The sequence below is a fragment of the Phocoena phocoena genome, chromosome 2, assembly GCF_963924675.1.
Source record: "Phocoena phocoena chromosome 2, mPhoPho1.1, whole genome shotgun sequence".
Taxonomy (NCBI): domain Eukaryota; kingdom Metazoa; phylum Chordata; class Mammalia; order Artiodactyla; family Phocoenidae; genus Phocoena; species Phocoena phocoena.
The window spans coordinates 99,048,973-99,076,072 of NC_089220.1; the positions used below are offsets into that span (position 1 = coordinate 99,048,973).

General features: G+C 38.9%; 1 protein-coding gene across 5 annotated transcripts in view; it reads right to left on the minus strand.

The window, feature by feature from the left end:
- Positions 1-556: 556 nt before the first annotated feature.
- Positions 557-27,100, minus strand: part of NEDD4 (NEDD4 E3 ubiquitin protein ligase) — a 134,249-nt gene continuing 107,705 nt past the window's right edge. For all 5 annotated transcript variants that reach the window (XM_065871230.1, XM_065871229.1, XM_065871228.1 and 2 more), the window contains 12 exons: positions 26,709-26,774; positions 22,508-22,737; positions 21,649-21,770; positions 21,486-21,556; positions 13,150-13,245; positions 12,715-12,788; positions 12,372-12,432; positions 10,166-10,225; positions 9,973-10,080; positions 9,222-9,318; positions 1,344-1,416; positions 557-659 (listed from right to left, as the gene is read on the minus strand). In XM_065871230.1, the coding sequence (XP_065727302.1) occupies positions 557-659; positions 1,344-1,416; positions 9,222-9,318; positions 9,973-10,080; positions 10,166-10,225; positions 12,372-12,432; positions 12,715-12,788; positions 13,150-13,245; positions 21,486-21,556; positions 21,649-21,770; positions 22,508-22,737; positions 26,709-26,774 (1,161 nt within the window). The remainder of the gene's footprint in view (positions 660-1,343; positions 1,417-9,221; positions 9,319-9,972; positions 10,081-10,165; positions 10,226-12,371; positions 12,433-12,714; positions 12,789-13,149; positions 13,246-21,485; positions 21,557-21,648; positions 21,771-22,507; positions 22,738-26,708; positions 26,775-27,100) is intronic.

The following is a 27,100-nucleotide window of genomic DNA, read 5'->3' on the forward strand; positions in this document are numbered from 1 at the left end:
GTGAATCAGTTGACTAAAAATATAGGTAACATACTTTCTAAGATTTTTCCAAAAATCTGGGCAGTAACGTGCAGTAGGCAGGTCTACAAAATTATAACTAGCTGCAGGCAGCACTGACTATATTGTAGTGTACTCAATACTAAAGTTTTTTCCCCCAATTTCAGTTTCCTTCTCAAAAAGCATCAAACTTTTCACACATGACACTTATCACAAATATTTCACAGTTATAATTTCAGTAGTTTAAGAAACTGCCTGGCAAATACTGTAAAAGAGGTAAACGTCAAGGACAAAACTCACGATTTCAGGCACACAGGACTTATATAGTAGAGGGTGAACTCAAGATAGAACAACACAACTGCGTAAAAGCAACACCTTATATAAGTGAATGAAATAATGGAAAAGTTGTCATACTATTTCTTCTAATTCTTTGACATGATTTTCTCCAATATCTGGGAAGTATCAATGGCCAAGGGTTAGTAGTTCCCTGGAAAATTTTAAGTCAAGATTTTGCTTATAAAAAAGCGGCAGTAAAACACCATAGATTGTTACTTGTAATCTAATCAACGCCATCAAAACCCTGAGTGTTCTCAATGGCCATCTGAAGTTTATCCCATAATTCTTCAAATGACTCATACGGTGGCAAGTCCAAGCGATTAAAGCTGAAAGAACAGAGAGGGGCCGGTTATTGCAGACACTGACAAAGCGAGTTCCCAGGGCAAACTATTCATGGTGCAGCTATGCGTGCTATGTTTCAACCACACGAAAAGACCTTTTCTCCTCAGGGAGAAGGAATGTTTAGGATTGGACTCTAGGTGTGGACTCTCCCCATGAATTCTTGGTGGTGACCTCTCACCTCCACCCTGATCTCCAAACGTCTGGGCTCCTGTCATTTGAACCTTCAAAATGGAATGTTCTAGTTCTTCTTGGGATGGATCATCATTCATGTGATGGAAGCAAGATATGGTCAACAGTTTACCTTTTTTTTTTTTGGCTGTACCGTGTGGCATCTGGGATCTTAGTTCCCTGACCAGGGATCGAACCCGTGCCCCCTACAGTGGAAGCACCGAATCTTAACCACTGGACCGCCAGGGATGTCCCCAGGTCAAAAGTTTAGATGGGTCTCTCCAGTGTTCAGCTGCCTGGTCTTCAGGCCTGCCCAGTAAAGAAACAGCTGTTCCTGGGTTGGTGTGGCTGATTCCCGGCCCTCCTCCTCTCCTCTCCCCCCTCCCCCTCCATATCTGCCACCAACACAGCACAGAGGGAACTAGACCTTCCGTACCCAGACTGTAAGAGGACCTTCTGTCTCTGAGGACTTGTTCTCTAGGGTCAGAGAAACTGCTTACCACGTATGAGCTCTTGGCAGCTTCTCAGGGGTGCCCCACTGCTCAACTGTAAATGACTGTGGTCCGTTTGAGCCTACAAGGAAGAAGAGTTGCTTTGGTTTCAATTTGTCTTACAGGAATTTCTGGGCATTTCACAACTCACTTTTGCTAATGTAGAACTTAAGCACACAGAGAACATCTAGTTGCTTTAAACTCAGAAGAAATAATGTTGTCCTGGGCCTGATGACTTTACTGTCCAGCCATGAAATGAGGTCTCCTCTTCTATCAGTGCATTTGGGACCACAGTATCCCTCTGCCCTGGGGCAGGGAGTGGGGATTGTGTGTCTGACAGGGCTTTGGCTGTTTCCTAGCCCTGCATTTCCATATACCCCCTCTGTCACAGGTACACAGAAAATGTGTGTTTTTGAGTCCCACTGAAAACAGCTTTTTCTGATTATTTTTTCTCCATTGCTTTATTTTTTTTTGCAGTGAGATTATATAATGAAAGATGCAAAAATCACCTGAAATTCCACCATTAAATCTGAGTAAACATCCTATCATGAATCTTTTTGTACATGCGCATCTATATAGGATTTTATGTGCACGGGATCATGTTATACATGCTACATTTTCCTCCTATTATGGACATTCTTAGAAACTTTTTTTTTCCTTTGGAGTTTTCGCTTAGCTCTTCCTTCTCCAATTCTCAAATTCCTCCAACCTCCCAGGTCATCAATGCTGACAACATGATGAGACACCTTCCATACTTCTCTGATGTCTTAGACTCATATCCAAATATGTGTGTGTGAGGATAATTGTCAGAAGCAGCACTAAAAATACCTAAATTTTCCATATTACTCTTTCCTCAAAAAGCATTGCTTTTCACACATCACCCATCACCATTATCCATACAGTTACAATTTCAGTACTTTTGTCATTGTGTTTTCCATAGCATGGAATCATATTTCCTTTCCCCTTGATTCTCTCACCTAAACAATCCATCTGGAAAACTTCCTGTAAGTCAACCAATATCAATGTAACATACTTTTGCATGGAGCATGGAAGTTCGCACTTGGCTTCCCGAGGCACCCCTTTCCCCTTCGCGAGTAAAGCCTGGGTACAGAATGTCACCATCCTTTGCCTGATCTCACCAAACAAGCCTTCTGACAGGTCTCCCATCATCTAGCTTTCTCCTGGCTTCAGTCCATCTTCTCCAGGATGACCCAGGATCTTGGTGCTCCGGCCGGGTGTCAGGCCTGAGCCTCTGAGGTGGGAGAGCTGAGTTCAGGACATTGGTCCACAAGAGACCTCCCAGCCCCTCGTAATATCAGTTGGTGAGAGCTCTCCCAGAGATCTCTATCTCAATGCTAAGACCCAGCTCCCCTGAACAACCAGCAAGCTACAGTGCTGGACACCCCATGCCAAACAACTAGCAAGATAGGAACACAACCCCACCCATTACCAGAGAGGCTGCCTAAAATCATAATAAGTTCACAGACACCCCAAAACACACCACTGGATGTGGTCCTGCCCACCAGAAAGACAAGATCCAGCCTCAACCATCAGAACACAGGCACCAGTCCCCTCCACCAGGAAGCCTACACAACCCACTGAACCAACATACCCACTGATGTCAGACACCAAAAACAACGGGAACTATGAACCTGCAGCCTGTGAACCCCACACACAGTAAGTTAAGCAAAATGAGAAGACAGAGAAATACACAGCAGATGAAGGAGCAAGGTAAAAACCTAACAGACCAAACAAATGAAGAGGAAATAGGCATCTACCCAAAAAAGAATTCAGAGTAATGAAAGTAAAGATGATCCAAAATCTTGGGAATAGAATAGAGAAAATATAAGAAACGTTTAACAAGGACCTAGAAGAACTAAAGAGCAAACAAACAATTATGAACAACACAATAAATGAAATGAAAAATTCTCTAGAAGGAATCAATAGCAGAATAACTGAGGTAGAAGAAAGGATAAGTGACCTGGAAGATAAAATAGTGGAAATAACTACCGCAGAGCAGAATAAAGAAAAAAGAATGAAAAGAATTGAGGACAGTCTCAGAGACCTCTGGGACAACATTAAACGCACCAACATTTGAAATACAGGGGTCACAGAAGAAGAAGAGAAAAAGAAAGGGACTGAGAAAGTATTTGAAGAGATTATAGTTGAAAACATTGCTAATATGGGAAAGGAAATAGTCAAGTCCAGGAAGCGCAGAGAGTCCCATATAAGATAAATCCAAGGAGAAACACGCCAAGACACATATTAATCAAACTATTAAAACTTAAACACAAAGAAAACATATTAAAAGCAGCAAGGGAAAAGCAACAAATAATATACAGGGGAATCCCCATAAGGTTAACAGCTGATCCTTCAGCAGAAACTCTGCAAGCCAGAAGGGTGTGGCAGGACATATTTAAAGTGATGAAAGGGAAAAGCCTACAACCAAGATTACCCAGCAAGGATCTCATTCAGATTTGATGGAGAAATTAAAACCTTTACAGACAAGCAAAAGCTAAGAGAATTCAGCACTACAGCAAATGCTAAAGGAACTTCTCTAGGCAGGAAACACAAGAGAAGGAAAAGACTACAATAACAAACCCAAAACAATTAAGAAAATGGTAATAGGAACATACATATCAATAATTCCCTTAAATGTAAATGGATTAAATGCTCCAACCAAAAGACAAAGACTGGCTGAATGGATACAAAAACAAGACCCATATACATGCTGCCTACAAAAGACCCACTTCAGACCTATGGACATGTACAGACTGACAGTGAGGGGATGGAAAAAAAGATATTCCATGCAAATGGAAATAAAAAGAAAGCTGAAGTAGCAATTCTCATATCAGACAGAATAGACTTTAAAATAAAGACTATTACAAGAGACAAAGAAGGACACTACATAATGATCAAGGGATCAATCCAAGAAGAAATAATAACAATTGTAAATATTTATGCACCCAACATAGGAGCATCTCAATACATAGGGCAAATGCTAACAGCCATAAAAGGGGAAATCGACAGTAACACATTCATAGTAGGGGACTTTTAACACCCCACTTTCACCAATGGACAGATGATCCAAAATGAAAATAAATAAGGAAACACAAGCTTCAAATGACACATTAAACAAGATGGACTTAATTGATATTTATAGGACATTCCACCCCCAAACAACATAATACATTTTCTTCTCAAGCACTCATGGAATATTCTTCAGGATAGATCATATCTTGGGTCACAAATCAAGCCTTGGTAAATTTAAGAAAATTGAAATTGTATCAAGTATCTTTCCCAACCACAACACTATAGGACTAGATATCAATTACAGGGAAAAAATGGTAAAAAATACAAATACATGGAGACTAATCAATACTCTACTAAATAACCAAGAGATCACTGAAGAAATAAAAAAATATCTATAAACAAATGACAATGAAAACACGACGACCCAAAATCTATGGGATGTAGCAAAAGCAGTTCTAAGAGGGAAGTTTAGAGCAATACAATCCTACCTCAAGAAACAAGAAAAATCTCAAATAAACAACCTAACCTTACACCTAAAGCATGTAGAGAAAGAAGAACATAAAACCCCCCAAAGTTAGCAGAAGGAAAGAAATCATAAAGACCAGATCAGAAATAAATGAAATAGAAATGAAGGAAACAATAGCAAAGATCAATAAAACTAAAAGCTGGTTCTTTGAGAAGATAAACAAAATTGACACAGAATTAGAAATGAAAGAGGAGAAGTAACAACTGACACTGCAGAAATACAAAGCATCATGGGAGATTACAACAAGCAAGTATATGCCAATAAAATGGACAACCTGGAAGAAACTGACAAATTTTTAGAAAAGCACAACCTTTTGAGACTGAACCAGGAAGAAACAGAAACAGACCAATCACAAGCACTGAAATTGAAACTGTGATTAAAAATTTTCCAACAAACAAAAGCCCAGGACCAGAGGGCTTCACAGGTGAATTCTATCAAACATTTAGAGAAGAGCTAACACCCATCCTTCTCAAAGTCTTACAAAAAATTGCAGAGGAAGGAACCCTCCCAAACTCATTCTATGAGCCCACCATCTCCCTGACACCAAAACCAGACAAAGATACTCAAAAAAAGAAAATTACAGACCAGTATCACTGATGAATATAGATGCAAAAATCCTCAACAAAATACTAGCAAACAGAATCCAACAACACGTTAAAAGTTGATACACCATGATCAAGTAGGGTTTATCCCAGGGATGCAAGGACTTTTCCATATATGCAAATCAATCAGTGTGATACATCATAATAACAAATTGAAGGATAAAAACAATATGATCATCTCAATAGATGCAGAGAAAGCTTTTGACAAAATTCAACACCAATTTATGATAAAAACTCTCCAGAAAGTGGGCATACAGGGAACCTACTTCAACATAATAAAGGCCATATATGACAAACTTACAGCAAACATCATTCTAAATGGTGAAAACCTGAAAGCATTTCCTCTAAGATCAGGAACAAGACAAGGATGTCCACTCTTGCCACTATTATTCGACATAGTTTTGGAAGTCCTAGCCACGGCAATAAGAGGAGAAAAAGAAATAAAAGGAATACAAATTGAAAAAGAAGAAGTGAAACTGTCACTATTTGCAGATGACATGATACTATACATAGAGAATCCTAAAGATGCCACCAGAAAACTACTAGAGCTAATCAATGAATTTGGTAAAGTTGCAGGATACAAAATTAATGCACATAAATCTCCTGCATTCCTATACACTAATGATGAAAAATCTGAAAGAGAAATCAAGGAAACACTCCCATTTACCATTGCAACAAAAAGAATAAAATACCTAGGAATAAACCTACCTAAGGAGACAAAAGACCTGTATGCAGAATATTATAAGACACTGATGAAAGAAATTAAAGATGATAATAACAGATGGTGAGATATACCATGTTCTTGGATGGGAAGAGTCAACATTGTGAAAATGACTCTACTATCCAAAGCAATGTACAGATTCAGTGCAATCTCTATCAAACTACCAATGGCATTTTGCAGAGAACTAGAACAAAAAATTTCACAATCTGTATTGAAACACAGAAGACCCCGAATAGCCAAAGCAATCCTGAGAAAGAAAACAGAGCTGGAGGAATTAGGCTCCCTGACTTCAGACTATACTACAAAGCTACAGTAATCAAGACCATACGGTACTGACACAAAAACAGAAATATAGATCAATGGAACAGGATAGAAAGTCCAAAGATAAACCCACACACATATGGTCACCTTATCTTCATAAAGGAGGCAAGAGTATACAATGGAGAAAAGACAGCCTCGTCAATAAGTGGTGCTGGGAAAACTGGACAGCTACATGTAAAAGAATGAAATTAGAACACTCCCTAACATCATACACAATAATAAACTCAAAATGGATTAAAGACCTAAATTTAAGGCCAGACACTATCAAACTCTTAGAGGATAACATAGGTAGAACACTCTATGACATAAATCACAGCAAGATCCTTTTTGACCCACCTCCCAGGGAAAGGGAAATAAAAACAAAAATAAACAAATGGGACCTAATGAAACTTCAAAGCTTTTGCACAGCAAAGGAAACCATAAATAAGATGAAAAGACAACCCTCAGAATGGGAGAAAATAGTTGCAAATGAGGCAGCTGACGAAGGATTAATCTCCAAAATATACAAGCAGCTCATGTTGCTCACTATCAAAAAAACAAACAACCCAATCCAAAAATGGGCAGAAGACCTAAATAGACATTTCTCCAGAGAAGATATACAGATTGCCAACAAACACATGAAAGGATGCTCAACATCACTAATCATTAGAGAAATGCAAATCAAAACTACAATGAGGTATCACCTCACACTGGTCAGAATGGCCATCATCAAAAAGTCTACAAACAATAAATGCTGGAGAGGGTGTGGAAAAAAGGGAACCCCCTCGCACTGTTGGTGGGAATGTAAATTGATACAGCCACTATGGAGAACAGTATGGAGGTTCCTTAAAAAACTAAAAATAGAACTACCATATGACCCAGCAATCCCACTACTGGGCATATACCCTGAGAAAACCATAATTCAGAAAGAGTCATGGGCTTCCCTGGTGGCGCAGTGGTTGAGAGTCCGCCTGCCAATGCAGGGGACATGGGTTTGTGCCCCGGTCCGGGAAGATTCCCACATGCTGCGGAGCGGCTGGGACCGTGAGCCATGGCTGCTGAGACTGCGCATCCGGAGCCTGTGCTCTGCAATGGGAGGTGCCACAGCAGTGAGGGGCCCGCGTACCGCAAAAACAAACAAACAAACAAACAAAAGAGTCATGTACCACAATGTTTACTGCAGCACTATTTACAATAGCCATGACATGGAAACAACCTAAGTGTCCATCAACAGATGAACGGATAAAGAAGATGTGGCACATATATACAATGGAATATTACTCAGCTATAAAAAGAAACGAAATTGATTTATTTGTAGTGAGGTGGATGGACCTAGAGTCTATCATACAGAGTGAAGTAAGTCAGAAAGAGGAAAACAAATACTGTATGCTAACACATATACATGGAATCTAAAAAAAATAAAAGGTTCTGAAGAACCTAGGGGCAGGATGGGAATAAAAATGCAGACGTAGAGAATGGACTTGAGGACACGGGGAAGGGGAAGGGTAAGCTGGGACGAAGTGAGAGAGTGTCATGGACATATATACGCTACCAAATGTAAAATAGATAGGTAGTGGAAAGCAGCCGCATAGCACAGGGAGATCAGCTCAGTGCTTTGTGACCACCTAGAGGGGTGGGATAGGGAGGGTGGGAGGGAGACACAAGAGGGAGGGGATATGGGGATATATGTATACGTATAGCTGATTCACTTTGTGATACAGCAGAAATTAACACACCATTGTAAAGGAATTGTACTCCAATAAAGATGTTAAAAAAAAATGTAACATACTTTCTATTGGCTAGGTAACACTGCACTGCAATATTAACATTCTGAAGCAACTTCTACTTCTTTTGTAAACCCTTAAGAATTTGAATTTATAGTCTAACACTAATAACTCTGGACCTGTGTGTGGGATATCTCCCCCAAATTCCAAAAAATTCATTATATCACTGGACGGCTGTAGGCCTGGGCTGCATAGAAGAGGGCACTGGATCTACAGATGGAAGGGGTGTTTGCCCTGCTTAACTGGATTTGTCTTTCCAATGAGCACATTGGTGAGCAGCAAAGCTCTTGTCTCAGCCTTCCTACTGGGAGTGGTTACTCTAGGTGGAGAAGTGGCAGCTGCTTGACAGGTTCTGCAAACAGATATAAATGAAGCTTAACAAGGAAACCAGGTTTACCAAGGAGGGGACAGTAGGGCTCCAATCTTGGCTCTACTTCCTCTGAAAGATTTGTTCTTCTTGGTATCTTTAAAAGCAGGTAAATGTCATTCCAATAAACAGAATATTTAACTTCATTTAGTCCGTTCTTTCCCCAAATGTATTCTACTATGATACTCTCTGTGTTTTGTTGTACGCTTACTAACACCCTGTGGAACTTTACATGCTGCCTGCCCCCTAAACCATCACACTACAGGCAATGCTTTTTCTGTAATGGAATGCAGGGTGGGAATCAAATTTAAAATTCAAGAACGGGAAGTAACTTGAGTCATTTCACGTTTGCAGTTTTCTCCTTTGCTCTCTGATTAGAAGGTGTACATATATTTTGACCTACTTCAGTGTATCGAATTATAATCATTTTAAAATCTTAATTTTTAAAATTAAGCTAAATATTTGTATAAATGATAGAAGCTTGAAGACTAGTCAGCCATGAAAAAGACAACTGCCATAAGCTCCATCTTTTAATGACCGATGGAAATCCTTACCATACAGTTCAGCAAATCCATTCATGGGCACACGGGATGTGCCAGTGACAAACTGAAGTAATCGTATTCTTTTTTCTGAGTCCATCATTAAGACAGCCTGCAAAAGATAAAAGCAGCACTTAGGAACATCACTGGGAAAAAACGGTAACAAAACTATCCTGAAAAATATGCTATCAGAGTTGAGTTAGAGCATTAATGATCACTTATGAAATGTGCATGTTTCCTTTAGTTCAAGTGTGCTTATGGGTGGTTCACGAAGTTCTTGAAACTTCATTTCCAAGGCTACACGGTAACTCTTTAGAATGGGATTATAGCCTAATAAAGTGACAACATTTCCTCTCAGATGTGACTCACGGCTTTTAAAAAATTGTTATTTACTGGTATTATTGAGTAGCATACACATTTCTGTATAAGATGGAAAATCACATTCCAAGGAGCCATGCAGGAGTCCCAGAGAATACACTGCAGGTTATTACAAGTTCCCTTGAAGAGTCCCAACTTTAGAAAGGAATCAAGTGCTTATCTCAGCTGTCACTGCCGCTTACTACATTCTGCACATTTTACGTATCTAAAAATATGTATGGAGGTTGGAACCCTATTCCAGAAGGTAAACGTATACAGTACAAAATCAAAGATAATTTTGGCAGGACTATATATAGTTTTTGTCATATCTCTATGTGATCCACTAGTATAGTTAAATATGACTGAATCTACTGAAAAGTAATTTATGAAAATAGAAGCTTTCCATTACCTTCCAAAACCACTGGATGACTTGATGATTTACACTGTAGCCATTTTTGTACTTTGTGTGTTCTCTCCAGTCATTCACATCGACATCTCCCAAGCCGCACATCAGAAGCTACATAATAAGAAATGTCAAACTGTAGACATGAAAAATAATGGGAACAGAAGTCCTGTTTTAAGATATGAACAATATTTCTTACCTCTAGTTCGTTTTCATCAAAAATTTTGATGAGATCCTGTGGTATCAGTTCAAAAAATCCCTAGTAGAAAGAATATATTTAAAATCCTGGTCAGCGGGGTCAATGGACAATCCCATACTTCGTCTTCTTCCACTAGACATTCATGGGCTCTTAACTGACATTTCAGCGTTGGCAAGAAAGTATACATGTCGGTTCTCTCACTGATTCCTCGAAGTGGCTACTTTAAAACTTCCCCACAATTTTTAAGCCTCCTCTTCCTCCATGTCACCCCTTCTTTACAGCAGATAATTTCTACTTGAGAGAGAAAATAGAGGCAATTCTGCAGGATGGAATTCCCTCAACCTTCTGCATCGCCACATACCAACCAGCACCGACATCCACGAGGGCCTCCTCCCCACTGCTGTGGAGAGAGGGACCACTCCCTCTCTGTGCTTCATCTGCTTCCTCAAGGATGTCATCACTAAACCTTTATTAGCTCAGTCTTGATGCATCTAAATTTGTTCAAGCCTTATCTACCTTAAAAACAAAACAAGAAAGCAAGCCCCTCTTTCTGCTTTCCACGCTCTGGACAGTGTTACTACGCATTTCCAAATCCCCTCGCTCACCCCCATCTATCCCTCAACCACTGCAATCTGACCTCTTCATCAATGCTTCCCTGAAGGTGTCCTGGAGAAACTCAAAGACAGCTTTGCAGCTACGTCTACTACATGCTTTTTAGTTCCCTATCTTATTTGACTTCTCTGCACTACGATATTGTTGACAACACCTTTGTTCTTGAAACTCTGCTGTTGTTGATGGTTTTCCTCCTATGTCTGTCTGCCTTTGCTGATTTCCTTTGATGTCTCCGTTTCTCCTGTCCGTTCCTTAAATTTTGGTGTTCCCACATCCCCACGTGTGGCCATCCACTCTCACCGTTCTTACTGTTCTTTTGAATTTTCCATCTTGTTTAGTCCACACCTCCACTACACACATGCAGAGGATCCTCAGATCTCTATCCTTTAAATCACCCTAAGCTATAGATCTCCCTTCCTGAGAGCCACTCACAGCTTTCTTCCCACTGTCCTTACCATTTCTCCCCGGGATGACTGCAGCACTTTCCAACTAGCCTCTGCGGCTCGTCTTGCCCTCTCTAGCTCATTACATACCACTTCCAGAATGATCTGACCAAAATGTATCAATACATTGAATCCTGGTGTTCTATGGTTAATAGCCTTTAATGCCACCTTCTTCCCTCACTGGACTTCAGAGAAAACTCCGAACAAACAGGGCCCCCATCATCTGGTTCTCCCCATCTCTCCAGGCTTAATTTCACCTCTTGCATCCTCTCACCCAGTACAGCAATGGCTTGTATTCTCTCTAACGTGTGCCCAGTCTGTCTTACTGCCACACTTCACAGGTGCTGCTCCCTCTGCTTAGAATTCCATTTCCTCTTCCTCTGTGGCTGGCCGATCCCTCGAGCCCTCCCCTCTCCCGCCTCCACCTCTCTCTGCTCTGGTTTCTACCTCTCTTCTCTGCTCACCTAGTACTGCAGGCTTCCCTCTGTCCATTTCCCCCTTTAGAGTCTCTGCTCCTTGACAGCAGGACCTATGTCTTTTTGCCTCTCGCATAGCACCAGACACAGTCAGTGCTCAATGTTGAATAAATGAAAAAGTATGTGATAAGTATTTAACAGAAGACTTTTAGTTAGCTTAGGAAATGAATGCCCTGACAACAGCCTAAATGTCTATCAATTGGCAAGTTTAAGTAACTTATGAATTTAGAGTATGAATAAAAGGCAGCCACAAAGAAAGGTCGCTATATATCTTGACAGGTAAAGACCTCCAATAAGTATTTGATAAGAGAAGAAAGTGAGTCACAAACCAACATGTATGATGTGACCCCATTTAGGAAAAGAAACAAATAGTATATTCCACCATCCCTCTAGCACTCTTGTTCCTTTGTTCACCCAAGGTTACTTAAGGTGAGGGGAGTGGGACTGGGAAAGCTGAGGGGGATCCATGTTAAGGAGGACTGTTTATTGCATGGATTTCTTGAATGATTGCGTTTTAACTCAACATCTATTCATTTAATATTTTGTCAGTATGAAAATGAATTTTAAATGGTTTTAAAAAGTAATATACTACTTTTTCTCTGACATGATAAGGCCCAATATTTAAAATGTACGGACTGTACTTTGAAGTTATCAAAGAGGAAACAAAATGAGTACCTCTTTAAAAGCAGCCATTTGCTTCTGGATTCGGTTTACAAATCGCCATTGTATTACAAGACTAAAAGAAACAAAACATTTCATCGTTTTCACAGGAAACAAGAAAAACTGTTAAGGTACATGTATTCTGGTTAGAAACAAAAAATAAAGACTAGCTAAGCCCAAGGCAAAAACATGAACGTGAGTGAGTAATATGACATGGTTACAGAAAGAGAAAAAGAACACTGAGGCTCTGACTCTGGGGTAAGAGAAAGAAGGTACAAAGAGTCTTCCCAGAAAGAAGTATAAAATTGTTTCCAATAATTTACTAAATAGAGTAAAATACTTACAACAAAATACTTACTAAATATATTCCTTTTTGTTCTTATTGGTGACGACTATTTCTGATCCGCCGTTTTTCAACTCATGTTGATGGGTCTAAAATTAAGCATGATACCTTGATATGTTATTTTAGTGAAAAAAATTAAGTATAAATATGATAGTTATACCAGAAACCTGGTGTTTTAAATTAAATCCATTCAAAAGCTAAGAAAACTTGAAATATTAGTTTTACTAAAATAAATATGGAATGAGTCAAATGTTAAAGAAGAAGAAATTCTTTCTGAGAGACAGCTTTCGTTACTGGAAAATAAATTTAAAAATAGAGTGCAGAAATATGTTAAGTACATGCATTAGTTAACATCTAAACTTAAGTTATAACATTTCACTTAAGTTATTAAACTTAAGTTCTAAAGTTCCACAATTTATGTACCATTTTAATTAATCAAAATTTACAAACCTGTCCAAAAAGTTCTTCATCTATGACAAACCTGAGGTCCAGTTCTGTTGGATCGTTTTCAAGAATCCATCTTAGTGAATTGTAATACTCACTATCCTAAATGGGAAAGATTGCATATTTAAAATTTGTGTATAGAAAGAAGATACCTGAATCTGCAGAGAAAGTATGCTGAGGGTCTGAATAATTGGACAAAAGATGAAACGGTCAGTTGGACATCTTTTACACACACACACAAGTATTACAAAGAGATGAATGACCAGTAAGTATAAGTGCATATATCAATAGCGTGGTGCCTGCTTAAAAGTTTCGAAGTCTAACTCTGGAAGTAGTGGAGGTACAGATTTTATTAGCCAGTTAAAGGGTCAGTTTTGACATGAATCCTAACTGCCGTGAATACTCAGGAGCACTCAACACCTGTTTCACATGGCCTGTAAGACTGTGTTTGAAGTGTTTAAGCAGCTCTGAGGAGGCCGTTATTTATATCTGCCCCAAGTTGAAGAAAAATCTCAAATTAAATACAAAACTTCAGTTAACCAATGCCAGTAACTGTGCAATTTTATGATTTATGAAGAATTATACTGTTCACACAAATAATGTATCACAAAAATGGGACTTGGTAACACAGACGAGGTCTCAGAATCCATGTGTTCACACACTGTGTGATGCTATTCAGTGTAGGTTACAAAGTTATAGTCAAGGATTTAATCCTTGGGTTTCAGTTTCTTTTATTAATTTTTATATTTTATTTATTTTTTATACAGCAGGTTCTTATTAGTTATCCATTTTATACATATTAGTGTATATATGTCAATCCCAATCTCCCAGTTCATCACACCACCACCCACCCCTCACTTTGCCCCCTTGGTGTCCATATGTTTGTTCTCTATACCTGTGTCTCAATTTCTGCCCTGCAAAAAATGGTTCATCTGTACCACTTTTTCTAGGTTCCACATATATGTGTTAATATACAATATTTGTTCTTCTCGTTCTGCCTTACTTCACTCTGTATGACAGTCTCGAGATCCATCCACGTCTCGACAAATTACCCAATTTCGTTCCTTTTTATAGCTGAGTACTATTCCATTGTATATATGTACTACATCTTCTTTATCCATTCATCTGTAGATGGGCATTTAGGTTGCTTCCATGACCTGGCTATTGTAAATAGTGCTGCAGTGAACATTGGGGTGCATGTGTCTTTTTTTTTTTTAATGGACCCAGGTTGCCACTTCAGGTGGTCAAAATAAGTCATCAACTTCTTGATTCCTTGCATAAGCCTTCTTTGGTGAGCATTTTTTTTTAATCCACTAGGGAATATACGTATAATACATTTTTAAAAAAATTTAATTTTTTTATATAGCAGGTTCTTATCAGTTATCCATTTTATACACATCAGTGTATACATGTCAATCCCAATCTCCCAATGCATCCCACCATGCCGCCCCACCCCACCCCCCGCCCCACCACTTTCTCCCCTTGGTGTCCATACGTTTGTTCTCTACATCTGTGTCTCAATTTCTGCCCTGCAAACCGGTTCATCTGTACCATTTTTCTAGGTTCCACATATATGTGTTAATATACAATATTTGTTTTTCTCTTTCTGACTTACTTCACTCTGTATGACAGTCTCTAGATTCATCCATGTCTCTACACATGACCCAGTTTCGTTCCTTTTTATGGATGAGTAATATTCCATTGTATATATGTACCACATCTTCTTTATCCATTCATCTGTAGATGGGCATTTAGGTTGCTTCCATGTCCTGGCTATTGTAAATTGTACTGCAATGAACACTGGGGTGCATGTGTCTTTTTGAATTATGGTTTTCTCTGGGTATATGCCCAGTAGTGGGATTGCTGGGTGATATGGTAATTCTATTTTTAGTTTTTTAAGGAACCTCCATACTGTTCTCCATACTGGCGGTATCTATTTACATTCCCACCAACAGTGCAAGAGGGTTCCCTTTTCTCCACATCCTCTCCAGCATTTGTTGTTTGTAGATTTTCTGATGATGCCCATTCTAACTGGTGTGAGATGATACCTCATTGTAGTTTTGATTTGCATTTCTCTAATAATTAGAGAGGTTGAGCAGCTTTTCATGTGCTTCTTGGCCATCTATATGTCTTCTATGGAGAAATGTCTATTTAGGTCTTCTGCCCATTTTTCACTGGATTGTTTGTTTTAATATTGAGCTGCATGAGCTGTTTATATATTTTGGAGATTAATCCTTTGTCTGTTGATTCATTTGCAAATATTTTCTCCCATACTGAGGGTTGTCTTTTCATCTTGTTTGCAGTTTCCTTTGCTTTGCAAAAGCTTTTAAGTTTCATTAGGTCCCATTTGTTTATTTTTGTTTTTATTTACATTACTCTAGGAGGTGGATCACAAAAGATCTTGCTGTGATTTATGTCAAAGAGCGTTCTTCCTATGTTTTCCTCTAAGAGTTTAATAGTGTCCAGTCTTATGTTTAGGTCTCGAATCCATTTTGAGTTTATTTTTGTGTATGGTGTTAGGGAGTGTTCTAGTTTCATTCTTTTACATGTAGTTGTCCAGTTTTCCCAGCACCACTTATTGAAGAGACTGTCTTTTCTCCATTATATATCTTTTCCTCCTTTGTCATAGATAGGTTGACCATAGTTGCTTGGGTTTATCTCTGGGCTTTCTGTCCTGTTCCATTGATCTATATTTCTGTTTTTGTGCCAGTACCATACTGTCTTGATTACTGCAGCTCTGTAGTATAGTCTGAAGTCCAGGAGTCTGATTCCTCCAGCTCCGTTTGTTTCCCTCAACACTGCTTTGGCTATTCGGGGTCTTTTGTGTCTCCATACAAATTTTAAGATTTTTTGTTCTAGTTCTGTAAAAAATGCCACTGGTAATTTGATAGGGATTGCATTGAATCTGTAGATTGCTTTGGGTAGTATAGTCATTTTCACAATATTAATTCTTCCAATCCAAAAACATGGTATATCTCTCCATCTGTTTGTATCATCCTTAATTTCTTTCAACAGTGTCTTATAGTTTTCTGCATACAGGTTTTTTGTCCCCTAGGTATTTTATTCTTTTTGTTGCAATGGTAAATGGAAGTGTTTCCTTAATTTCTCTTTCAGATTTTTCATCATTAGTGTATAGGAATGCAAGAGATTTCTGTGCATTAATCTTGTATCTTGCAATTTTACCAGATTCATTGATTAGCTCTAGTAGTTTTCTGGTGGCCTCTTTAGGATTCCCTATGTATAGTATAATGTCATCTGCAAACAGTGACAGTTTCACTTCTTCTTTTCCAATTTGTATTCCTTTTATCTCTTTTTCTCCTCTGATTGCCGTGGCTAGGACTTCCAAAACTATGTCGAATAATAGAGGCAAGAGTGGACATCCTTGTCTTGTTTCTGATCTTAGAGGAAATGCTTTCAGTTTTTCATCATTTAGAATGATGTTTGCTGCAGGTTTGTCATATATGGCCTTTATTATGTTGAGGTAGGTTACCTCTATGCCCACTTTGTGGAGAGTTTTTATCATAAATCAGTGTTGAATTTTGTCAAAAGCTTTTTCTGTATCTATTGAGATGATCATATGGTTTTTATCCTTCAATTTGTTAAAACGGTGTATCACATTGATTGATTTGCGTATACTGAAGAATCCTTGCATCCCTGGGACAAATCCCACTTGATCATGGTGTATGATCCTTTTAATGTGTTGTTGGATTCTGTTTGCTAGTATTTTGTTGAGGATTTTTGCATCTATATTCATCAGTGATACTGGTCTGTAATTTTCTTTTTTTGAGTATCTTTGGTTTTGGTATCAGGGTGATGGTGGCCTCATAGAATGGGTTTGGGAGTGTTCCTTCTTCTGCAATTTTTTCTAAGAGTTTGAGAAGGATGGGTGTTAGCTCTTCTCTAAATGTTTGATAGTATTCACCTGTGAAGCCATCTGGGCCTGAATTTTTTTTGTTGGAAGATTTTAAATCACAGTTTCAATTTTATTACTTGTGATTGGTCTGTTCATATTTTCTATTTCTTCCTGGTTCAGTCTTGGAAGGTTATACCTTTCTAAGAATTTGTCCATTTCTTCCAGATTGTCCATTTTATTGGCATAGAGTTGCCTGTAGTAGTCTCTTAGGATGCTTTGTATTTCTGCAGTGTCTGTTGTAACTTCTCCTTTTTCATTTCTTATTTTATTTACTTGAGTCCTCTGTCTCTTTTTCTTGATGAGTCTGGGTAATGGTTTATGTATTTTGTTTATCTTCTCAAAGAAGCAGCTTTTAGTTTTATTGATCTTTGCTATTGTGTTCTTTGTTTCTATTTATTTCTGCTCTGCTCTTTATGATTTGTTTCCTTCTGCAAATTTTGGGGTTTGTTTGTTCTTCTTTCTCTAGTTCCTTTAGGTGTAAGGTTAGACTGTTTATTTGAGATTTTTCTTGTTTCTTGAGGTAGGCTTGTATAGCTATAAACTTCCCTTTTAGAACTGCTTTTGATGCATCCCATAGGTTTTGGATCGTCATGTTTTCATTGTCATTTGTCTCTAGGTATTTTTTGATCTCCTCTTTGATTTCTTCAGTGATCTCTTGGTTATTTAGTAATGCACCGCTTAGGCTCCATGTGTTTGTGTTTTTTACATTTTTTTCCCCTGTAATTGATTTGTAATCTGATAGCATTGTGGTCAGAAAAGATGCTTGATATGATTTCAATTTTTTTTGAATTTAGTGAGGCTTGACTTGTGATCCAAGGTGTGATCTATCCTGGAGAATGTTCCATGCACACTTGAGAAGAAAGTGTAATCTGCTGTTTTTGGATGGTATGTCCTATAAATATCAATTAACTGGGCATATACCCTGAGAAAACCAAAATTCAAGAAGAGTCATGTACCAAAATGTTCATTGCAGCTCTATTTACAATAGCCCGGAGATGGAAACAACCTAAGCGCCCATCATCGGATGAATGGATAAAGAAGATGTGGCACATATACACAATGGAATATTACTCAGCCTTAAAAAGAAATGAAATTGAGCTATTTGTAATGAGATGGATAGACCTAGAGTCTGTCATACAGAGTGAAGTAAGTCAGAAAGAAAAAGACAAATACCGTATGCTAACACATATATATGGAATTTAAGGAAAAAAAATGTCATGAAGAACCTAGGGGTAAGACAGGAATAAAGACGCAGACCTACTGGAGAACGGACTTGAGGATATGGGGAGGGGAAAGGGTGAGTTTTGACAGGGCGAGAGAGAGTCATGGACATATACACACTAACAAACGTAGTAAGGTAGATAGCTAGGGGGAAGCAGCCGCAAGGCACAGGGATATTAGCTCGGGGCTTTGTGACAGCCTGGAGGGGTGGGATGGGGAGAGTGGGAGGGAGGGAGACGCAAGAGGGAAGACATATGGGAACATATGTATATGTATAGCTGATTCACTTTGTTATAACGCAGAAACTAACACACCATTGTAAAGCAATTATACCCCAATAAAGATGTTTAAAAAAAAATCAATTAAATCTATCTGGTCTATTGTGTCATTTAAAGCTTGTGTTTCCTTATTAATTTTCTGTTTGGATGATCTGTCCATTGGTGTAAATGAGGTGTTAAAGTCCCCCAGTATTATTGTGTTACTGTCGATTTCCTCTTTTATAGCAGTTGCCTTATGTACTGAGGTGTTAGCAGTTGCCTTATGTACTGAGGTGCTCCTGTCTTGGGTGCATATATATTTATAATCGTTATATCTTCTTCTTGGATTGATCCCTTGATCATTATGTAGTGCCCTTCCTTGTCTCTTGTAACATTCTTTGTTTTAAAGTCTACTTTATCTGATATGAGTATTGCTACTCCAGCTTTCTTTTGATTTCCATTTGCATGGAATATCTTTTTCCATCCCCTCACTTTCAGTCTGAATGTGTCCCTAGGTCTGAAGTGGGTCTCTTGTAGACAGCATATATATGGTTCTTGTTTTTGTATCCATTCAGTGAGCCTGTGTCTTTTGGCTGGAGCATTTAATCCATTCATGTTTAAGGTAATTATCGATATGTATGTTCCTATTACCATTTTCTTAATTGTTGTGGGTTTGTTTTTGTAGGTCCTTTTTTGTCTTGTGTTCCCCACTTAGAGAAGTTCCTTTAGCATTTGTTGTAGAACTGGTTTGGTGGTGCTGAATTCTCTTAGCTTTTGCTTGTCTGTAAAGCTTTTGATTTCTCCATCGAATCTGACAGAGATTCTTGCTAGGGAGAGTAATCTTGGTTGTAGGTTCTTTCCTTTCATCACTTTAAGTGTATCATGCCACTCCCTTCTGGCTTGTAGAGTTTCTGCTGAGAAATCAGCTGTTAACCTTATGGGAGTTCCCTCATATGTTATTTGTCATTTTTCCCTTGTTGCTTTCAATAGTTTCTCTGTGTCTTTAATTTTTGCCAATTTGATTACTATGTGTCTCAGCGTGTTTCTCCTTGGGTTTATCCTGCCTGGGACTCTCTGCGCTTCCTGGACTTGGGTGGCTATTTCCTTTCCCATGTTAGGGAAGTTTTCGACTATAATCTCTTCAAATATTTTCTCAGGTCCTTTTTCTCTCTCTTCTCCTTCTGGGGCCCCTGTAATGCGAATGTTGTTGCGTATAATGTTGTCCCAGAGGTCTCTTAGGCTGTCTTCATTTCTTTTCATTTTTTTTCTTTATTCTGTTCTGCAGCAGTGAATTCCACCATTCTGTCTTCCAGGTCACTTATCTGTTCTTCTCCCTCAGTTACTGTGCTATTGATTCCTTCTAGTGTTTTTTTCATTTCAGTTATTGTATGTTCATCTCTGTTTTGTTTGTTCTTTAATTTTTCTAGGTGTTTGTTAAACATTTCTTGCACCTTCTCATTCTTTGCCTCCATTCTTTTTCCGAGGTCCTGGATCATCTTCGCTATCATTATTCTGAATTCTTTTTCTGGAATATTTCCTATCTCCACTTCATTTAGTTGTTTATCTGGGGTTTTATCTTGTTCCTCTATCTGGTACATAGCCCTCTGCCTTTCATCTTGTCTGTCTTTCTGTGAATGTAGTTTTTGTTCCACAGGCTGCAGGATTATAGTTCTTCTTGCTTCTTTTGTCTGCCCTCTGGTGGATGAGGCTATCTAAGAGGCTTGTCCAAGTTTCCTGATGGGAGGGACTGGTGGTGGGTAGAGCTGACTGTTGCTCTGGTGGGCAGAGCTCAGCAGAACTTTAATCTTCTTGTCTGCTGATGGGTGGGGTTGGGTTCCCTCCCTGTTGGTTGTTTGACCTGAGGCAACCCAGCACTGGAGACTACTGGGCTCTTTGGTGGGGCTAATGGTGGACTCTGGGAGGGCTCATGCCAAGGAGTACTTCCCAGAACTTCTGCTGCCAGTGTCCTTGTTCTCACGGTGAGACACATCCACCCCCCGCCTCTGCAGGAGACCCTCCAACACTAGCAGGTAGGTTTGGTTCAGTCTCCTATGGGGTCACTGCTCCTTCCCCTGGGTCCCGATGCACAAACTACTTTGTGCCCTCCAAGAGTGGAGTCTTTGTTTACCCCAGTCCTGTCAAAGTCCTGCAATCAAATCCCACTAGCCTTCAAAGTGTGATTCTCCAGGAATTCCTCTTCCCTTTGCCGGACCTCCAGGTTGGGAAGCCTGACGTGGGGCTCAGAACCTTCACACCAGTGGGTGGACTTCTGTGGTATAAGTGTTCTCTAGTTTGTGAGTCACCCACCCAGCAGTTATGGGATTTGATTTTACTGTGATTGTGCCCCTCCTACCATCTCATTGCGGCTTCTCCTTTGTCTTTGGATGTGGGGTATCTTTTTTGGTGAGTTCCAGTGCCTTCCTGTCGATGCTTGTTCAGCAGTTAGTTGTGATTCTGGTGCTCTCCTACAAGCCAACCTTTTTCTTGGGTTTCTGTTTCTTTGTAGTAGCCTAATCTCAAGGCCTTGCTTTTGGACTGCCATTTTGAAAACATATGCCGTTCATCACAAAAAATCACAATTCAAATACTGATGCAAGAGCTGCATAAAACTGATGTATAACACGTTGAAGTATTTAGAGAGACGTTTACTGATATATGCAACTTTCTTTGAAATGCATCAAAAAAACCAGGATGGATTGATGGATGGGGGTGTGGACAAGTGAGTATAGATAAAAAGTCAATTGTGTAATCTGGGTGGTGGACACGCACATAGCCATTGTAAGATACTTTCGATTTCATTTATACGTTAGAAAATTTTCATAATAAAATGTTGGGGAAAAATGTTCATTTGTATTTTGGCACATCTATTGATTTTTTTCATTATTAAAAGGTAAGCCTGTAAAATATTCATTTGCCTGTTCTATCATACTTTATAAGTGAAAAAGACATACCACTGATTCCATATCATGAAGTGTTATTGGCTTGTGCAGCATCATCTTGTAAAATGGGCGGATGAAAAAGCCTTGTAAAAAATCAAATATATTCAAAATGATTACCAAGTGAAAGAAATCAGATAATTACATTAAAAAAAAAAGTTTTAGGCTTAATACTAACCATCCAACAGTTTGCCATGATAAACTGCCATCCCAGCTACCCGGCCAATAAACTTGAAGTAAGAGAGGTGATCTTCATTACACAATCCAGAGTTGGGATTTATCTGTAGGGTATAATTATCCCTGTAAAGATAACCACATTTGAATGTTCCTTTCTATATTTCATACAAAAATTTTAATAGGACAAATAACGGTAAATCATCTCCCTCTTTTCAGAGTTGTTTACCTCTGTTAGAACCATGTTACACCATTGGATTTAATGGTTTTAAAAATAGTCATTTTGATCAAAAGGTGGAAACAATCCAAAATGTTATTGAAAGACAAATGGATAAACAAAATGCGGTAGATACACATAACGGGGTATTATATAGCCTTCAAAAAGAAGGAAATTCTACCACATGCTGCTACATGGGTAAAACCTTGAAGACATTATGCTAATGAAGTCAGTTACAAAAAGACAAATACTGTATGATTCTACTTATATGAGGTACTGAGAATAGTCAAATTCAGAGAGACAGAAAGTAGAACGGTTAATGCCAGGGAATGGGGGAGATAGTGTTTAAAGGGTACAAAGTTTCAGTATGGGATGATCAAAAAGTTCTGCAGATGGATGGTGGTGATGGTTACACAACAATGAATGTATTGTACTTAATGCCACTGAACTATGTACTTAAAATGATAAAAATGGTAAATTTTGTTATGTATATTTCACCACAATTTTAAAAAGTTATTTCTGAAACATTAGTTACAGTCTCCGTTTTCTGACACATTGTGATATACATTTTCCTTGCATCACATCACTCTGTTACTTTCAAAACCGTGATTTTCTTTCTGTATACAGTCATTGTAAAGGTACTTACGTAGCAGAATATTCAAACAACCCATAATAAGGGTTAAACATTTCCTTCGAAATCAGAAAGAACCATTCTCTGGCGACTCCTCCATAATCTAGTCCCTTTTCGCCATCAAACTCAATCCACAGTCTAGCCTTGAGGAAGTCTGCTCTCTTGACCCCCATAATTCTCCTGTAAGAGTCCTCAAGGACAGTTGCACGGCGAAGTTTCATTTCAAATTTGTTTGGAATGTCATTCTGAAAACCCAGAGAAGAGAGACGAATGGTTTAAATCCATTCAACAAGATGACACATTTCTCTCATGAACGTTATAAAATTCATTGTATTCTACCCTGTGCCCAAGATCCTTTTTCAGGGAAAAAAGAACTAGGTATATTGTCTGTATTTCCTCCACAGTATGAAAGCACTCATGCATTTTCTCTAGTCACTTAATTACATAGACTTCTGATTTTCACATCTGAAGAAGCAGCTACTGATGGTAGTAATAAGGCTCACGTGAAGGCACTTCATGAACAGTTCTTTCCATCTTAAGATCCAATGAAGAAGACCACTCTGTGACCTGCAGTCAGTCTAGCCACTGCCTGCTACTTGTGTGCCTGTTGGCTCAGGGTTCTTCCCTGCCCTCCAGGTTTCCTCCTTGGAGCCTGCCCGCTTCACTCATTAACAGGTGCTAACATTTACAGACTGTGCCCGTACTGTTCCCAGCATTTTAATGGGTTAACTCACTTACTCCTCATAACAACACTATGAAGAAGCTACTATTATTGTCTTCATTTTATGGGTGAAGAAACTAAAGATACAAGTTAAGAACGTCTTAGCTCCTGACTCTCTGTTCTTAGTGAATGAGCTCTGTTGCCTCACGCATCTTTTGTACATACTTTGCTTATATGACAAATGTAGATAACTATGCTTTTAGGCAGACCTTGTAAATTACATAGACATATATCTGAATATTTTATTCTTGAGTGCTTTGTGTGCAACGTTCAAATGGAAACCATGAAAAGAAAACATACTATAAATATTCTGTAACTTCAAAAAGAGAGTTAGCTCTAAGGGGAAAAAAAAATCAATTTCACACTCATATTTAAGAAAAGTAGAAAGTCCTATAGAAAAATAATAATACAAGCAGTTTATATAAGCAATATAAGCATAACATAATCAGTTTCTTCTGGTGCTTGTGCAATTTTAAAAAGTGGTAAGATTGGAGAAAAGGAATTTTAGAATTTTAGGCACTAGGCAAACAGTGCAGGTAACTCAGCAAGCATTTACTGAAGGCCCGCTCTGGGCTAGGTCCATGCTAGGTAGGTATCGCAGCGGGGGCAGAGATGGGAGGAAAAGGGAATAAAAACATGGCATAAGATGTGGTCACTTTCTCAAGGAGTTTATAATTTGGTGTGTGTGTGAGAAACAAATGTAAATGTTACTAATTCTGAGATTTAAAAGAGTAGGAAAATTGCTAAAAATAGAAATAGAAGCAAAGCTCTTGTGGGCAAAAAGGCTGAGCTATTAATTGCAAGTGAGACAATCAAGGAGGCTTCAAGAGGGCAAGGGAGAGGGCTTCCCTGGTGGCGCAGTGGTTGGGAGTCCGCCTGCTGATGCAGGAGGCACGGGTTCGTGCCCCGGTCCGGGAAGATCCCACATGCCGCGGAGTCGCTGGGCCCGTGAGCCATGGCCGCTGAGCCTGTGCTCCGCAACGGGAGAGGCCACGGCAGTGAGAGGCCCGCGTACTGCAAAAAAAGAAAGAGGGGAAGGGAGACAGGGACTGAGCAACAGCATGCAGGAGGGGTCTAAGCCATCTGACAGCTGGACGGTACAGAAGGAGGAGGGGAGGGAGAGGAGGGATTAGAGTGCAAGAAGGTTTAGAAGCAGTGTGAGGCCATAGTGTAGACAGCGCGAAGGCTGACCAGGAAGAGCTGCTGAGCAGGAAGCCACAGGATCGGACTGGTGGGTTCTCAGAGGCTGATGGCGTCGAGTGTAAAGGGTGTTTTTAAATAGAGACAAGAAACGTGCTGGTCAGTGAAAGACCCCTGAAACAGACGGTGTGAGAGAAGACGAATGGACCATGTGAGTGAGCAGTGGCAACGAAGAGAGGGCTGAAGGAGAAATTTCCACCTCTGAGCTAAGTGGCGGACCATGCATGGGTTTTAGAGTCAGGGGACACTGTGTTCAAGTCCCGGCTTCACCTCACACATCTTTTCAAAGGCTTAATTTCCTCACCTATAAAACAGGGACGATAACAATGCTGACCCTCAGGGAGCTGTTTCAGGGCTTACTAGGATAACGCATTTCTTACGCTGACATGATACCAGGCATGCAGTGATCTCAGTAATGATGAGCCACCCTTATTCCTAACTAATGAGATGTTAAGGATGAGGCAGAAGAAAAGGTGAAAGACAGCTCAAAGCTTTGGAGCACTGATTTAGATATTTTCATCTCCATCTTGCTCTTTTGCTGTGATGTGTCCAGATAGGGATTTTATTTTTTAAATCCTGCTTGGGAAATGTTGTTAAACCGAGGAGTCAGAGTCTCAGCCTCTTTCTCAGGCTCTCCAGTCTCTCTTTCTGGAACAGCTTCATGCTTCTTAAGCTTTCTTTCATAATTTTAATCTTTTTATGTATCTTTGTTGCATTCTGGGTAATTTTTTCTCTTAATCACCAATCTGATAGGTCAGGTGGCTTAAGAGCATGGACTCTGGCGCTAGACCACTTGGTACGTTTCTGGCTTTGCCACTAATAACCATGGAACTTGATCACATTGCCTTATTTCTCTGAGCCTCAGTTTCCTCAGATCTAAAATGTGACAATAATAGTCCCTTCCTTATAGAGTTATTGTAGAGATTACACGTAGATAATACATGTAACTTGTTAAGGAAAATGTCTGCTATGTAGTGAAAGCTCAATAAATATTACTGCTTTCATCATCGTTTTTGTGTTCTGTGACCTGTTGCCTCATCAACCATTAGATACTGTAACATGCTTGTAAGTGCTCAGACTGGCAAATGGAGAAGCTAGTGCTTCTATTCCACCAGTACACTGTCATTAAGAATGAAAATATTTACCAGACAAGTAACTCAAAATAGACTTAAAATCCCAAATAATTTTAAGAAAACAAATTCTGAGTGATTTTAACATAAAATTATTATTGAAAATGAGTTTAAAACATTGACGACATTTTAGGGCTTTATTCAGGCATAAAATATCTGCACTAAAAAACTATCATATTTCATTTTTTTGTTAAATTTAGGATGAGAAAATCTGTGGAAACAGACCCACCATCTTGAATCTGGAAAAGCAGGCTTCAGGCTTGGAAGGCAAGTAAGTGTAACCCAATATAGCCACCTAGTGGCAGTACTTCTAAACTGCAGGGCAAGGGGAAAAGCACGAGCAAATTAGAAAGGCATTAAAAAATGGGCATCACCTTCACAGATATAGAGAACAAATTAGTGGCTACCAGGGGGAGAGGGGAGGGGGGAGGGGCAATACAGAGTTGGGGGGAAGGGTTATTATGGAGTTACATGAAATCGTGTGTGTGAAACCTTTGAAAACTAAAGCACTATGGAATTTAAAGAATCTTTCAATCAATTTTTAAAAATTACTAAAAAAAAATAGTCATCACCAACAGAAATGAAATAGATGGGCAGATGAGTTTAGTTCCAAACATAATGAATTTGTGGTGATGGAAAAGAGAGTAGTGAACATTTCTGGTAAGCAGAAGGAGACAAGCAATAAGAGGACTGCTCCAACCACAGCTGTACTGTCAAATTATGCAGAGATATATTATATTTGAAGCTTTAAATAACGAATGACTAACACTGGAAAACAATAGTCAAAGCAGAAAAGGAATCCAGAGAGTCCTCCTACACAATGAAGTCCAGGCCTGGGGATAATCTCCTGAGCTACTCTTGCTTAGTTTCTACAAAACCCAAACCCCACAAACCCACGAGGGAACCAGGTTAGAGCTCTTTAAAAGCACACTTCTAATACTATTTTTCTATATTACAAGGTATATTGAAAAATAAAGACATAAAATAACTGTGGTCTCTAATCATATATTACAGGTACTCAAAAAATACACATCCTTTCCTAAAAGAAACTATTCAAAGTTGTTAATATATAGAATAAATTCTCTGTTACTTTTTAAAATGCATTTCCCATGCTTTCAGTGTATATGACAATCGTTCCTGAGAACTCGTTATAAGTATCACTAACCTGCTTCTTCAACTTTCTTCGGAAGAACTCATACTTTCTTTTGTAATCCCTGGAGTAGGGCACTGCCTTGAGTTGAAAATTTTGGAAAAGTAAAGAAGGTTTAAGTTGTTTCATTCTGGAACAATTTTAAAAACTCCCCTCTGGGTATTTGATGAACATAAGTTAAAGGCATTAAAAGAGAATATTTGAAAAGTTTAATTCAAAGAAAAACCATATATACAATTTAAAAGTTTTTAATTTCTCTGTTTAAGATAAAATTGTATTCAGCAATTCCTATGGCTGTAATTTTCATCATGCAATACTCTTGAAATGCAACAGGCCAGAAACAGGAAATGTCTTCCAAGTAGAGAAATATTAGAAATGAACATTTCCATTTCTAAAGAGGCTTTCAA